This window comes from Platalea leucorodia (assembly GCF_965183815.1).
Source record: "Platalea leucorodia genome assembly, chromosome: 1".
Classification (NCBI taxonomy): Eukaryota; Metazoa; Chordata; class Aves; order Pelecaniformes; family Threskiornithidae; genus Platalea; species Platalea leucorodia.
Window position 1 is genome coordinate 132,884,469 of NC_138823.1, and position 16,505 is coordinate 132,900,973.

The window sequence follows — 16,505 nt, forward strand, 5'->3', positions numbered from 1 at the left end:
AAGAAATGCTTCACCTCTCACACAAAACAACAAAACACCCCTTTTGTTTTACTCTCTTGTTACTATTTCTTGATTTTTTTAGGTTATTTCTTAATTTTAGTTGTACTTGTTCAGGACTTAAGAATGTTTGTATCCTTAAAGGGTATAAAAAGAAGACGAATAATAATAATAAAGATATAATCTATGAAGTTGGTTTTGAGATTACAAAATTAAAAAAAAAAACTTAACATAAAATGTGTTAGCAAAAAAAATTAGTAAATTAACACTTAGCAAGAACAAATTAATACAGGAGAAAAACTATACACTTATGAAATATATACAGATCCAAAAGAAAATATTAGCTTTTATTAGTTTTGAAATTCAACAGTTTTGAAAATAAACCCTAGATTTACTATATATTCTTAAATTTCATTTATGGGTTCTGCATGTATGATGTTTACAACCAGAAATAGTCATTTGATAACCAGATCTCAAAGGTGTTCGGAGTTTTCCACTGCTTGACCTACAACTTCAGAACTGCAGAGCAAGCCCTGGCTTGTTTTGCCTCTTCACCAGGCTCTGCAGAAGTTTTAAGATGAGACCATGCATGCACAGATATGGTGTCTTATGCTATAGGTTTGCAACAAGATGTCCAATATTTAAAAAAAAAAACCAAAACAAATAAACAACCAAAAAACCCAAACAAACCCCAAAACACTACAAACCCCAATATTTTGTATAAGAATAAAACTAATCAATTGCAACTTTATTTGCAGCAGATGGAGACGGTGTGTCTGTACAATAAGGTTCTTGTGGGGATTTCAGGTATAAAACCTCATCTCTTTTTCACTCCTTTTTTCACTCATAATTTATAGAGAAAACAAAATCTTCCCTTAGGCTACAGTTTCTCAAGTTTTTTTGTCTTCCTGCTCAAAACAGTTTCTAAGCTGTCTGAAAGCCTATATGGGGCAAAATGTATTTTTCTTATAGGAAAAGAAAGGGTTGTTCCCTCTTTCCTAATTATTAAGACAACTGAACTTTGAAACTTGACATTTCGCTGCTTCTCGTTGGAATACACCCATGAAGCCCTCCAAAGTTAGTTTTGAACCTCTGCAAGTTACTTACAGGGCATGGGGAAAACCATAAATTAGGTTGACAGCATCTGCATCCAGCAAGCTGATCTGGTTTGTTCTGTTTCTTCAAAAGCCAGCATTTGAAAATCCCATTTGCAGCTCGCGAGCATAACCTTTTAGCCAGGCCAGGGAGCGATTTCCTAAGAAACTGAGCAGGCACCTGTTGGCCTTTGACTTAGCGGGGCCAGGAAACACTTTTGTCTTATTCTTTCCACTGCTTAACTTTCTCTGCCCACACTTTTCTCTTTCTCAAAGTAAATAACCACAACTTGCTGAAAACGTATGCACATTCAAAACTAGCAGTATTTGGGCTAGTTTTAGCTTCCTAAAGATTAAGGCAGCATTAAGTGTGCAATTAAATTTAAAAAGTCAGCATATAAAAAAGTTATGTTCAATCAAATAATTAGACTATACTACTGATATGAAACATCCCCATTTATTCTTATCATCTTAGAAATACAGATTCAATTATTTTGATTTTTTCTTTTTTTTCTTTTCTTTTCTTTCCTTTTTTTTTTTTTTTTTTTTTTTAACTTTAAGCTCTGTATTTTTCCTAACTTGCCAGCGCTGCAGGAAATTTAACTAGAATTTCCTGAATTTCAGGGTTTAATTGAGCAACTTGAACACTCAATTCAATCAAGTTACTTTACATCTATGTTTCATTACCATCACAACTGGTATGTGGATTTTTTTGTTTTGAAAAAAATTAAGATCATATTTTGACTAGAACCATATTTCAATTCAAAATCAGGATTTCAGCTTTGAGTATTGATATTAGAAACCCGCACAAAGCTAAAACAAAGGGGTACGAAACACTTTTGAATTTTCCTGGATCCGCCATTTAACATAAGAGAGTAGATTGAAGCACGCAATTAACATTTTTTTTTTCACCCAAAGAACGAAAATAAACAAATTTGGGCATTTCTTTGCTAACACAACCTTGACTATATTCTTACATTGTTAACTTATGGCAAAGAAGGTAGGTATTAGCCTTGCCTCTAGCTGGTGCCTATGAGAATGTTTCACTGACTGTTTACATATAGGCTGGGGCTTTATCACAGGTCTGATGCAAGAAAGCTGAATTTTTTCTCTGGCCTCTGTGACCCCATTATGGTACTTTGTTAATGTGTGTTCTGTGAGCTCAGCCTCTCTCTTACAGCATGACCATACATTCAAACAATGGGCGCAACACAGACTTGCAAAAAATAGCTTCCAACTAGACTTGCAGACTGAGGTTTACCTAAATATAGAATTTGTTTCATGTTTTCCTACTTGATTTTTCAACTTTAGTTTAAGTAGTACTTTAAAAGCATTTAAGAGCTCAGATAAACGGTTTACTGTTGCAAAACTTTACAGAAACCAAAAATATTTCTTGAAGAAAAACTTGAATCTGAAATTTGTAGAAACTACCACTTAGTCTAAGATATATTTGTGTGCCTCCAGTTGTATCAAGGATTGCTCAATTGAGATGTAAATTGAGCTTTAAAACAGGACTTAATTAGCATGAAAGTAACGCTATATGTATGCACTTCAATTTTGTCAGACTAAGGCTTGTATTTATTTTCACAGGCTATGCCTTATGGGGATGCAGGGGATTTTTGTTTTACAGATCTCTCTTCTCCTACTTAAATACTTACTTTTGTAGAAGTTTTAGTTACTTGACTTAGCTACTTTTGGCAATAACTAGGCTGTACATAAAATGTTTTAGAAAAATTAAGGTCAAACTTCATTGGCTAATTAACTGTCAGAGAACTGTAATTTGGGGGAAAAAATATAGGTATTTCCTTATACAAAAAGATTGTGCCAGCCATTTTATGCTGACAATACCTACCCGAATAGATCTCTAGTAATCAAAGTTCACTAACATTTTATACCTAAAAATACGTACAATATACTAGGGCAACCCATTGCAAAGGAAACAGTTACATGGTATGGCTTTCACGAGAAACACAAAAGACTAAGCCTAATTTATTTTAAACCAGAAAAAGAATAACTGAAATGACCTAATGAAATTATTCAAATATAAGCACTAGTGTCTGCAGGAGGAGCCAACAATCCTGCAGCTCAGCCTTCAGCCTCACAGGTAGTTTAAAATTGCCATATACTCTATAATTCACAGACTCAACTATTCAGTCTGCTTAAGAAACAGAGCAGAAACAAAAACTTGACTGTATTTAACATTAGGTTGCTTTCTGATCTTGAGAAAAAAAATAAGTAGCAAATGATAAAATATATACCGTGTTTAGAAAACATATTTTAAATACAAACATTCACGACCATGTTCTTCAAAGCATACGTGTATTAATGGCCAATTTAAACAGCTATTTTCATGAATGTTACATCGAAATTGGAACACTGATTCCTGATGAAATTTGTAAAAGACATAATCAAAATCTAAACCAAACTATTGCCTGAACTGGAAGGCAATGAATTCTTATCAACCTCAGGCAACAGAATAAATATATTTTAAGATATTAAACCAAATTAAAACAAAACAAAAATGTAAACTACAAAACTTCAGCAGCTAGCATCTCCAATTTTGCTTTAATATACAAAATAACTAATTTATATCCAAAATAAGATTTTTTTTTTTTAAATATTAAAACCCAAATGTTGCAGAGTTCCTTCAAAGGCCAGCATTACACCAGAATTTTTAGAGAAAAAGAGATGGAGATTTTTTTTCTTAGTAATAAATAATGGCTACTTGGAAGGAACTCTGGGCATCAAAATCTAACCAGTACCAGGTATTAAAAAGCAAATTTAACACTCCTTCCCTATAACTTTAAGATATGGAAGGTCCTGGGGCTGAATTCACCACAGACCTCTGATACTGCTGGCTGAAAACACCACTATCGTACTAGTAAGGCAAAACAGATTCTGGAGAGGAGGGTCTCATTGTTCTCACCAAAGGGATTTCATGCTTGGGTTGCTGCCCCATTTTACTCCCTTACTTGATATTTTTTTCCCCTTGGCAAAAGATCTCCTTGATCAAAGGAGGAGCAAACAAGAAATATATTCTGATTTCTCCAAAATGTAAGAAAATAAACCGAAACAAAAAGAGAACAGAAAAAACATCTGAAGCGAGTTAAAATACACTTAACTAGTGAGAAACACTTTTACTTCTGAAATAACACCTTCATTTTCAGTTCTCCACTCCTTGTAAAAGCCCCACAAAATATTTTGTAGCTGGAGGAAGCCATATTGGCAATTCTTCCTGTCACTTGATCAAATAAACTTCTGAATTTGTCTGGCTGTATTATACATGATATATTTCTATTTTCTCTACTTTCTCTTTCCACCACGATTGCAAAGATCTCGGGTTTCAGATATCAAACTGAAATATGATAAGTTCTGTTTTGAAAGTCCCATCTTAAATCCAGCTGAGCCAAGCAAAGTGAACACTGATGAAAAGCTTATGTGTGTGTGTATATATATATATATATTCAAAAAAGACTGTAAGCTATTTTCACGGAATTTAAATGCACATGGTCAGATTTTTGTTTTGCAAGATCTGTTTGCAAATGTTTGAAAACAGAAAATAAGATAAACTGAACAATCAGTACTTGAATAAAGAGATCCCTGGACAAAATGGAACAAATAATAAAATACTTTCAAATCAGCATGCAGAGATTCATTCCAAGCCACAGTCACAATGTTTTATATACCGGAATACTTATTTAGAAATTGTTTGTATTATTTTAATACAACGATACAGCGATAACATTGCATTACAGAATAAAGAATTCCTATAACTTTCCGGTAAGCAAAACAGCACAGACAGCTAACCTCTTTACAATTCTTTTTTATTGGGGAAAAAAAAAAAAAACCTCGAACAGAGCTGGCTACAGGGTTTTATCTCAAGCCCTAAAACCTCCGATGCGACTGTGTAATTTATTTGTTTCATTTCACATCAGCACAACCAGCCGCCGCGCTCCCAGTTGCTAATTCACCTGGTTTTGCAGTATTTTGCGATCAAAACTTTCAAGCCGGAGGGAGCAGGTCCCCGTGCTCCAGCGGGCACCCCGCGGAGCGCCTTGCCCGCCCGGGCAGCCCCAGCCGCTGCGAGGAGCCGAGCCGAGCCCGCTCCCGGCCCCGGCAGCCGAACCAGCCGCCGGCACCGAGCCGCCATCGCCGCCGCCGCCGCCTCCCCGAGCTGCCCGGGCGGGCTGGCGGTGCGCGCTTCGGGAAGGGCGGCCGGACCCGCCGGTAGCACCGCTCCAGCGCCCGGGGCCGCCGACCCCGCCGGCTGCGAGGGGCCGCCGCCGCCGCCCCCCGAGGCCCGCCGCCGCCCCGCGGCTCCCCGGTCCGGGCATCCTGCGGAGCCGGTCGCGCTCCCCGTTCCCGTAAGGCGCCGGCGCCCCACCGCTCCTTTGTTCGCCGCCCTCCCGGCACGGCTGCGGCGCGGCGCCCGGGCCCGCCGCTGAGCCGGAGGCCCCCCCCGGAACCGGCACCTCTGCGGCGTGGCACCCACTTACCGCCTTACAAAGCCCCAGCCCGCCGCCGGGAAGGAGGGAGCGGGCTGGCTCCCCCGTCCCTGCCCTCCCCTGGCCGGTGGCGCCGCGCCCCCCTCCCGCCGCCGCCCCCTCCCCTCGCCGCGCCCCGCCCCACCCCGCCGCCGCCGCGCGGGCAGCCGCCCCCCGCCGCCCCCGCCGCGCGCCCGCCGCCGCCGCCGCCGCTTTCGCGCCACGCGCCGCAGGGGCCGGCGCAGAAGCCAATGGGCGGCCGCGCGCGCCCGCCCGCCAGCCAGTAGCGCCCGAGCCGCGGCGGCGGGCGGCGCTGGTAGGCGCAGGGCGCAGCCAATGGGAGCCGGCGCCGCGCCACGCCCCGCGCCGCTTACTACGAGTTACTATGGCCGCCCGCGGCTGGGCGCGCGGGGCGGCTCCGCGCCCCCGGGGATGGCGGCGCCTCGCGGCCGCGGCGCGGGAAAGGGCGGGAGGGAGGGGGCGCGGCCGCCCCGCGGCGGGGATCGGGCGGGCGGGGGGGGGGTGGGGTGGGGTGGTGTCGGTGCGGTCGTCGTCCCGACCCATCCCGTCCCGTCGGCGGGGGTGGCCGCCCCGCCAGGAGCGGCGGCTCCGCGCCCGCGGCGCCGTGAGGAGGCAGGGCCGGCGGCGGGCGGAGGCCGGGAGCCCGGCGGGTGGCCGTCCGGCGGCCGTTAGGCCCCGCGGCAGCGCGGAAGGCGCCCGCCCGCCCCTGCGCCCCGCGGTGGCTGCCCGGCCCCCGCTTCCCAGGGCGTGGGCGGCCGCGCCTCAGCCGCAAACCCAGGCGGGAGCCCTCCGTGGGCGGCGGTAGTCCAAAAAAAAAAACCCCAACCCCCCAAAAAGGACATTTAATGGTAAATATTGAGGCTGCGGACGGTCCAACGTGCGACCCACCCACCGCGCGCTGAGGGGGGAACCCCGCGGGAGCGGGGGGGGTTCCTGGCCTCGGGAGGGGGGGGCGGGGAGCGCCCTGCCCACCCGTGACCGTGGGCGAGGGGGTGGGTGGACACGGCGGAGGCTTTCGGTGTCTCACCCCGGAGATGGGAAGAAGCACATGGTTGAGTTTTAATTCTAAATGGCAGACTGTCGTAAAAGCCCTTGCTAATTAAAGATTGGCTTTGCTTCCTTGTGTAGAATATTTATGTAAGTATTTTAACTTCTTCTTGGTTTGTGTGGGCGATAAACATTTATAATACAGAAAAGAAAATTTTTATAATGCCTTTTCTTACAGAGGTGGCTCAAAAAAATGTTCACTGTGAGAATGCTCTGATGTGTGCTCATGCATTTGATTTGTGACTGCCAAAATAAATTACACCTCAAATTGTAAAACTATCTTCTCAGTAATGTTAAGATTTGGGAGTGCCCAATTGATCTGAGCTGTGTTCATCTGTACAGGGAAGGGGAGATTTGTCAGGCAGCACGAGCAAGTTTTTTGTTGTTGACTTGCCTTTTTTGGCATTCAAGATTTGGATTTACTCTTGAAACCACCAACCAACCCACACTTCTTGACAAAGCAAGCTATACATTATTTAGCTTTACGGAAAATATTTCAGCTTATTAGTAAGATGTTTTCAGAGTATCAAAAAAACAGGATTGCTAATAAGCAAGGGTTTTTTTCCAATCATCTGATTACAAAGCGGTTTATGATGTTATTGGACAACGGATGCATATTGTTATAATGAACTTTCAATCACCATTTCTCAAAAAAAAAAAAAAAATCTTCCAGCAAAACAGATTATCGAACTAGAATATTAAATGAAGTATGGACACCCTGCTTAGCAGTTTTAAGAGGAAATACCAGATAAAGCCATAGACCAACCATGTAGAAATGAGCACATGCAGACTGCCTTATAGATTCAGTGCAAATCAAATTTATAAAGAATGCAATTAATCTGCAAGAACGGTGGCTAATTCCTTTCACAAGTTTAACTAAGAATTCAGTAGTTTGGAGGGGGCTGTTTTTAACTTGGACAGGCGATTGTTTGTTTTAGCCAGACTACACAGGATGAAGTTATGAAATACAAATTCATTTAGGAAAATTGCCACATCCAGCATCGAAAAGTCATAAACAGGTTAATACTGTAGGAAAAAAAAAAATCTCTCTATCCCCACGATAATTATTTGCCAGTTTTCTACAAAATGGAAGTCGTGATTAAATTCTGACGAGTGGAACACAAACCACTCGCTTTCCTTGATCACGAGCTGACCACTAAAAGTTGATAAAAACGAGACTGAGATTAAACAATGGGTTGAAATCACAAATATTAGTTTCTCGGCAAGCCAAGCGCTTGGATGCGCACAACGCGAGGGCCGTATTTCCAACTTTGCTGCAACATTCACCCAGCCCCTGCTAATTTCACAACGCTCTGGGGCTCCAGCCCTCATGGTAAGACATGTCTCCTTGCATCATCCCACCACAAGCGAAACCCTCAGCGGCTCCCTCCCTGCCCCGCGCCCCCTCCGAGCCCTGGGTACCACCACCACCGCCGCGGCCGAGCTGCGGCGGCCGGCAAAAGCCCGCCTTGGAAGCACGGCTTCCCAGGGGGTTTAAATCCCCCCTCTTTAATCGTCTACTTGTTAGAAGTTAGGCACAAAACTAGGAAGCGTTCCTGTTTACGACGGATTTCCAGACGGGCTACAGGACATGTGGAAAGCCATTCGCTGCTCGCTAATAAAAGTATTTAACCATTTTCCATGGATATACCTATTAAAACGTACCGCAAGAAGCCTACCACGGAATAAATGAAACCTTCGGCTAAAGGGCGTTGAATTATTAAACAAAACCTACTAGATCGCTATATTAAACACAGTGCTGGCTTTCATTTCCGTATCCTTTCTTCATCTTCAGGCAACATTTTGTTTGCACTGGAAAGGCTCCACACCCCCAAACCCCTCCCCCACAAGCCCACCATTGTATCCGTACGAATGTGGAGAATTATGAATGGTTCCTTAAACCGGGCCGGGGGCGGGGGGAGGAGGGGGGTCGCCAAATCCCTTTGTGTGCCGTTACCAGCCGAGGGCAACGGTGCCTTCGCGCTTCCCCCCCGCGCCGTCCACCATTACCCGGCGGGAGGGGGAGCGCGGTCCCCCCGCCCCTCCCGGGCCGGGCCGCGCCGAGCGCGGCTCCTCGCCCCAGGACTCTCCCCTTCTCCATCATCCCCCAACTCCCCTCCACCCCTTTGTCTTTTCTTCTCCCCCCCCGCCCTTCTCCCCTCCTTTCCGCAAGGCTCAGCGCAAGGGGCACTGCGAGTGATGCAGAAACATTACCATATGGGGCTCCTCCGAGGCTGGAGAGCCCCTCCGCCCTCGCCCCACGCAGCCCCCCAGCACGCAGCCGCGGCAGCGCTGCGCGGGAGCGGAGCCCCGCTCTCCCCCGCCGCCTCCCCCCACACCCGCGCCCCCTCCCCCCTCTATCTTCTCCCCCCCTCTTCTTCTTCTTCTTCTTCCTCCTCCTCCTCCTCCTCCTCCTCCTCCTCTCCCCGCCTCCCCCCGACCCACGGTGCCGGGGAGCGGGATCGCCCAGGCACGACCCCAATGAATAATCCCCACAGCCTGGCACGGCGGGGGAGGAGCGGGGCGGGGGGGGGGGGGCGGGCATTGCGGTGCCTTTTCCCCTCCCTCCCCGGGATCACACCCCGCTCGCACGGGGGGAGGTGCGGCCGCCCAGCCGTTTTTGGGCGGCGGGGGCGTGCGGAGCGGACTCCCCCGGTGGAAGGGCAGAGGCGGCGCAGACCGGAGCAGGGCCGGCGCCCACCCAACTCCGGTTTCCCCTTCCCCCGCCCTCCGGCCCTCTCTAAACTTGTCCTGTCCTGTCCAGCCTCCCCCCCCCCCCCCCCCCCCCCGTCCTTCACCCCGGCCCTCCTCCTCCTCCGTGAGTGTGTGTGCGCCCCATCCACTCGCTAATTGAAGAGCTGGGATTCCTCACGTGAGAAGTTGATTTGTAGTTTGAACACGTGGCTCATTCAAAAAGCCGGAATATTCAAGTAATTTTTTTTTCTCCCTCCCTCCTTCCCTCCCCCCTCCCCTTCTGTTTTTTTTTTTTTTTTTTTTTTTTTTATATTGAGAGGCGGCGCCTGCACGCACGTAGTGTGACATTTTCATAGTCCGCCTGCTGCTGCCAAAGGGGCTTGGGGGCAAGACAAAAAAAGTAGTTTTTTTTCCCTCCCCTCCTCCTTTTCCTCTCCTCAGCCCGCCATCCGCGGCCCCGGCGCTGGGTGTTTCCCCCGCGCCCCCCATGCGCCCGGGTAGCACGGCAGGCACTTAGGGCTCCCGTTTGGCTACGCTTTTTTTTTTTTTTTTTTTTTTTTTTTTTTTTTTACCCCTTGAGAGAGAGAGGGAGGGACACAAGCTGCAGATCTGATTTTTTTTTTTTTTTCCCCTGTCCTCTCTCTCTCTCTCTCTCTCTCCTTCCTCCATCGCATTTTGTTTTATTTCCCCCTTCCTCCCCACCTCCTCTCGCAAGACGAGGGTTGCAGCCCGCGGTGCGCGCCTCCCCGAGCCGCCAGGAAGATGAACAAGCTCTACATCGGCAACCTCGGCGAGAACGTCAGCCCTCTCGACCTGGAAAGTCTCTTTAAGGACTCCAAGATCCCCTTCTCGGGCCAGTTCCTGGTGAAGACGGGGTACGCCTTCGTGGACTGCCCCGACGAGAGCTGGGCCATGAAGGCCATCGAGGCACTTTCAGGTGAGCGGCCCCTTCCAACGCCCCCCTCCCCTCAGCCCCGACGACTCCCGCCGCCCGCACTCCTCCGCGGCCGCGGAGCCGCTGCAGCGGGCGGGCTGGGCCGCACCGCCTGCCTGAGGGGGGTTGGGAAGGAGGGGGTCCCTGCTACCCTTCTCCCCGCTCCCAGGTGAGCTGCAAACTGTTGTTTTCCTAGCGCGGCCGGAGCCGCCCGGCCTTCCCGCGGAGGCTCTGCGCGGGGCTTGCGCGGCGGCGGCCCCCCGGGAGGGGCCGGCCCGGCGTGGCTGGGGAGTGGGGCCGGGGAGGGGCGGGAGCCTGGGCCCACGGACCCGCGGCGCGGCGGCTCCCATGTTTTTTCCACACCCCACGGGCAGCCCTGCCCGGCCGGGGGCCCTCGCCGCGCTGGGGGGCGGGGGGGGGGGGGGGCGCGGTGGGCGCAGCGAGGCGGGGGCGAGCGGCTCCCCGCGGCTCGGCGCAGGCCGCAGGGCTGGGGACGAGCCGCCGAATTGCCCCAAACTTGGGAGGGGGGGGAGCCCTGCCTGCCCCCCCCGCGCTGCCCTGCTATTTATTTCGGTTTCTCTTCGCTGCTCTCACGCACCCATCACCGCCTCCAGCAGCGCGCCGGCTCCTGGCCCCGACATCCTGTTTTTGTGTGCTTTAAAAAAAAAATAAATTAAAAAAATAAATTTTTTTCGCGTGAAGCGGCTTTGCGGAGGTCTGCTGGGAGAGGCTCCCTCGGAAACGGTGGGCTCGGGCTGTGCTCGGTGTCTCGTTTCGGCTCCCTTCCCGCCCGCTTCCGCGCAGCAAACCGCCCGAAGTTGGAGGCCCGGCGGCGGCACGGGGGGCGGCGGAGCCCCCGCTCTCCCTCCCCGGAACGGGGCCGAGCCCGGCTCCCGCACACGGCGTTTACACGGGTCGCTTTCAGCTCGGGGCTGGGGCGGAGGAAGGGGCCCCGCCGAGGGCAGCCCCGGCTCCCCCGCGGCAGCGGCTCGGCCCCGGGCGCCGGGCTGCGCCGCCTCGCCGGGCGCCGGGTCCCCGCTCCGCCGGTGCCCGGGTTGCCGATGAGCGGGCTAACGTGTTGCGCTCCCGTTCCCTGCTGCACACCCCTGCAAACCCGCGCCGGCAGACGGGGACGCGGGGGACGCACCGCCGCGCTCAAATATTTTTTTCCCCTTTCTGTTTATCTCTGCAGGTAAAGTGGAGCTGCACGGGAAACTCATAGAAGTTGAACATTCAGTCCCTAAAAGACAAAGGTAATTTGTTTTTAGTTTTTTTTATTCCCCCCTCGCCCTCAGTTACTCGGTGAGAAGCAATCTGAAAAATGCTTAGGTTCGTGTTTCTCTTTCTTGTAGATAAATGGACCGCTTTCTTAAACCCACAGGCGTGCACTCTGTGCTGTCCTCGAGGTTTTCTGTAATCACCCCATGTATTTCTAATGTAGTGTCTCGGCCGGGCAACAGTGGTAGTATTTAATTTGCCTAAAAAAAAAAAATAGCCTTTTTGTGGGAGAAGCAAGTTATTGTGGTCCGATGGCAAATGATTGTGAAGATTTTAAAATTAAAAGTTCCTTGAGAGGAGTTTAAAATCCGTGTGTTAGCAGGAAATGAAATGTGGTGTTGTGAACAGTATAACGGGCAAGCACATGAGCTTTTCTCCAGCAACAAATAGCATCTTGTAAATATACTGGTATACATATTTTTTTGATCCTGCCATGTTGGAGTCTGCAGCATTTTATAGGCACGTAGTAGAAGTCTCATCTGTATTTGAGAGGATTTTTCATCACTGTTTTGAGCTGGTCTATGGAAGCAGCAGGAGAATGACTTCTTCCCAATAAGGACAGGATTTATGCATCCTTAATTTCTAAACGTATGTTTAATTTTTGCAAGGTAGTAATTTTGTTGGGCCTCATGTAAAGAAGCAATGCTTGCAATAAAGCAGGGTAGTATTTTTATACTGCCTATAGCAATTCAGCCTGCTTCTTTGACAAATATTTAGATTATAGAAAACCTGGCGTGCATTAGAGAGTAAAAGCAAAATAGATCAAACTTTCCACGTGCTTGTTCCTGTACTCCATTATTCAATCTGGGAAGTATGTCTGTCTGTATAACTTTGTTAAAAGGGGCTTCTACTATTTCAGGGTTATTTTAAAAAGTGCAGTCTTTTTAAAATAGTTGATTTGAGAAGGTGAATTAGCTGTCTTGATGGGCGTTGTATCTTGGTATTTTGAGAATTAGAAGTTTAATCACTATTTAATGTTAGAGGAAAGCTTCACTTGAGAAAGTATGGAGGATTTTTGCTCTACTTAAGAGAGGGGGGGAAACCCTCTGTGGACCAATTCGTGGCATGCTAATCTTTATGCTTATATTTATTTGATATTTTTCATTGGAAATTAACATGCTGTATGTGCTCTTTCTCATTTATTATGCAATGTATATGGCTTTGATTTACAGTAGCCTATATTTCAGATCCTTTGTGCGTATAAGAATACTGTTGTAGGTGGAATATATTTTTAGATTTAAGGAGAAAATTCCATGGGACATAAGAATTGATAATTTCTCATTAGTTTCTGTAATAAATAAATTTATTATCATGTTTATTAATCTTGAGCTTGCACAAGTAGTATTATATTTATGCTGTTGAAAGCAAATTCATTTCATCCATATAAAGGTAAATTTTAAATCACCGGTGACCCCCTCAACTTTTTTTTTAATAATTGTTCAACGTGTTTGAAAGTATTTTTCTGTTCTTTCAGCTGTCAGCTGAATTGGTGTAAAAGTCCATTCTTCATATTGGGTAGCATGTCTTCATATTTGTCTGTGAATTAGCAATTATCAGAAACATGCATCTGTAAGTTGTTGAAAAGAATTCTGCACTGAACTTAAGCGTTTTTCTAGGCATATGTTGCCTACATATAGGCATAATATTGAAAAAATTGCAAATGTAATTGTATCAGCATACCCGTATTGTTTCTCCCAAAGCCCTTATTTGTTAAAACGCTGTTTGATCATGCAGTATCATGTTGGAATGTATCAGCTATAGTTCAGATTTATACTGCTGTTTAACAGAAAATTAAATTGCATTTCTCATAACTGCACTTCCTTCCCCTTTGTTTCCGCTCCCCCTCTCCCAAAATCAAATATAGAAAGCCACTTAAAATTCATTCAGTGGCCTCCATATATAAAAGTGGCTCTCTTGTTCCCTTTAGAGATGTCTAATACTTTTTTTTTTTTTTGGAGGGGGAGGGGGGGATGCGTGTCAAAAAGTTGGAGATTTCTTCCATGTCTCTAAACATTGCTTACTGGGCATATATTGAGAGTTTGTTAGATATGTGTAAAAACACAGTTTTCAAATGTTGAGTATTTTGGTGAAACTGGTTATGAAGGTGCTTTCAAAGTAACTTATTTGAAGTCTTTGTATCTTTTTACGCCAGGGAAAGTGTCAGCTGCAGCTGGGGTGGGGGGTGTGTTGCTCACCAGGCCCACCCAGTGCGTTTGCACGCTGCAAGGCCAGGGAATGCTTTCCAGAGAGCCCTGTGCACTCCAGCATGTGAGATACGGTTAGAGCAGTGACGCCATTTGGAAAAAAAAAAAAGTGGATGTGTCAAGTCTGTCTTTCAGCATGAGTGTACGATTAATAGTTTGGTCAAATGATTACTTCATAAGAGCAAAAGTTGTTTTGTAGCGCACTGAAATTATTCAATACATTGTGTTGACCTCTGCTGTTGTGAGGCGGCTTCATGGAGACTCCTAGCTCCCCTCCTTACAACCTCCTTATATATGACTTTTTTTTTTAAGCAGAGTGTGTACATGGTCACTTGCAAAAGTAGTTTGTGGGTATCTTTCTCCAGAGGTGGCTGAGGTGCATGAGAGGAAAGGGTAAGGGTTTGGTAATCCATATCCTTGTCACATAAAGGAAGGTCAAGAGGTGGTGTCAGCTGGGGTTGCCATAAAGTTGAGCTGGATCCAGAAGACAGTGGAGTGTGCCTGGCTTGTTATTCAGGGTGAAATTCTTGGGCCCGGTAGTCACTGCATTCCAGCCCTTGCTGGATCTTCAGATTTGAAGTGGGCACACCCAGGTTTGCAAAATTACCTTCCTACCTGCTGTGGAAGGAAGGAGAGAGCCTATGTGTGGCTTTCTCCCTCCCCTCCCCCCTGGAAGCATTTAAAAACAGACAAGGGGATACGTTGTGGTTGAAAGAAGGGGCCTGGTCAAGGTTTCCTTGATGGAAGGGTGGAGAATTATTTGGGGGGAGGTGCAAAGTATTTAATAAGCTTGGAGTAGATTCCTGACTTACTACTGAAATCTCAAGGGAATGCCAAAGGAATGCAGCATTTCTGCATTCAGACCCCTCGGTGTGGAGGAAGGCTATTGCAATATTTGAAGGTTTAGGTCACTTTATGCAAAAGTTGGAGAAGGCATTGTAATAATTCTGACTGCTAGTCACGCTCTGTGAGCGAAGGCAGGGCACTGTTAGTCACGATTGCTACTTAGATGGGTTTTCTTCTTGCAAAGCAGCATTGCAGGAGGAGGATGGTGGCAGCCCATAGTGTGTGTGCGCCCATGTCCATGAAACTTGTGGTGCGAGGCTTTGGGTACTACCTTGCTGCAATCCAAGAGCAGCTGGTATCTCGCAAGGCGATGTGTGCTGCAATCTGATTATTCAAATGGCCCTGATGTCACTTGTGCGTGATGAGGGGGGAGGGCAGGCGCTAACTCTGGGCACCTGGGGATGTGCCTGGCGCAGCCTCCTGGCCCCAGCTCCTGCCTCCAGGTGGGCTTCACACCCAGACCTGGTCCACCACGCCTGCTCCTGGGGGCTTCAGGTGTCTAAAATGCTCACAATGCTTCAATTGTGCTAATGAAGAGGGGTTTTTCCAGTTAGAAGGTTAATTCTCCCTCCCCCCCCCCCTCGAGGGCTCTTTGTTGAGGAAATAAATTCACTCCATCTCTTCTGGGGGGGTTTGTTTGGGAGAGGAGTAGGAGAAGAAGGTAGCAAAGGTGCACCTTGTAAGTAATGCTGCCTTGTAAAAAGCTGTGCTACAAGGAGTGCAATGACCTGCCAGCTGTGCTTTACCTCTAATGCTGAAGTATCTGAAGGCTGATTTGAGGAAAACAGGCCCAAAATCCCTCATGCAACCATCTCTGTTCCAGAGGCAAGCATTATACATCAGATTGCGTTGCTAATTTTCAGTATAATGAGGGTTTGTATCTCGTGTGTGCAAGGCAGTGGGAAACGGCTTCGCAAGCCACCATGTATGGTGGCTACAATGGTCACAGTTATTAAAAAAATAATTTAGTGTCATTGATTTTTAGTTTTGCTTCTGTAAATACCAAGCAGGAGGAAACATGCTGAATGCAAGAAGACGTGATAGACGATGTCATTTCTTAGCCGTATTCGTGCTCTTTTCTGTGGCGAGAGGAGGAGAACCGCACCTGGGTCCAACTAGAATGTTTTCAAGAGTGAAGGTCCAAAACTTCGCATAGTGATTTCAGGTTTTTATTCTCTGTTTCCACATTTATTTTTGCAGATGTGAACAGGAAATTATTTTTTTAACCTTTGAAAGCTTACAATTAGAGTGGAAACAAACCTGGATAATTGTGGTGATTCCTATATAGACAACGAGTCATTATGGCAAGAACAGATGATTCTTCACTAACCATGTTAACTGTTATTTTGTTGGAAGTTTAATTTTTATAGCTCTTCATACTGTTTTATCATTAAAAAAAAAAATCCCTTTTTGTTGCATTTTTTTTAAATAAGCTGAAGTATACAAAACATAGCTCTAAACACATGTCCTGAAAGGTTGGTCCTGCTCTCTTTTTCCTACCTTCCCTTTATAGAAGGTACCCTGAGAACATACTTGTAGTGGACCTTAAATTGTGCACAGATACAGTAAATTTTGAAGGGTTGGTATAAAAAAAATAACATTTTGGAAATGTAATTCAAGGGTAGTAAAACATAATCAGGAAATGTTTAAAATTTTTTTATTTCTTCCTTTCCCACCCCCCCACCCCACCCCACCCCCCCGAGCATGGGGTAATAACATTTTCCACATTTTTGAGACCTTGAATGTGGTATTTTTTGTAAAATGGTGCTGTGTTCATTTGAGTTGCTCTTTTAAGTGCAGAGCATAGGACTCTACAGTGCTGGAGTCCTTTTATGGCTTCTGGCTAGCTACTGAGTGGACTTCAAATGCTTAGTTTTGACCTGAAAAATTCTTAAATGGCCTGGGA

At 47.0% G+C, this 16,505-nt stretch overlaps 1 protein-coding gene across 1 annotated transcript in view; it reads left to right on the plus strand.

Annotated features, from left to right (window-relative positions):
* Positions 1–10,010: 10,010 nt before the first annotated feature.
* Positions 10,011–16,505, plus strand: part of IGF2BP3 (insulin like growth factor 2 mRNA binding protein 3) — a 114,609-nt gene continuing 108,114 nt past the window's right edge. Inside the window, exons 1-2 of the mRNA XM_082336322.1 lie at positions 10,011–10,274; positions 11,464–11,524. Of these exons, the coding sequence (XP_082192448.1) occupies positions 10,100–10,274; positions 11,464–11,524 (236 nt within the window). The 5' untranslated portion in view covers positions 10,011–10,099. The remainder of the gene's footprint in view (positions 10,275–11,463; positions 11,525–16,505) is intronic.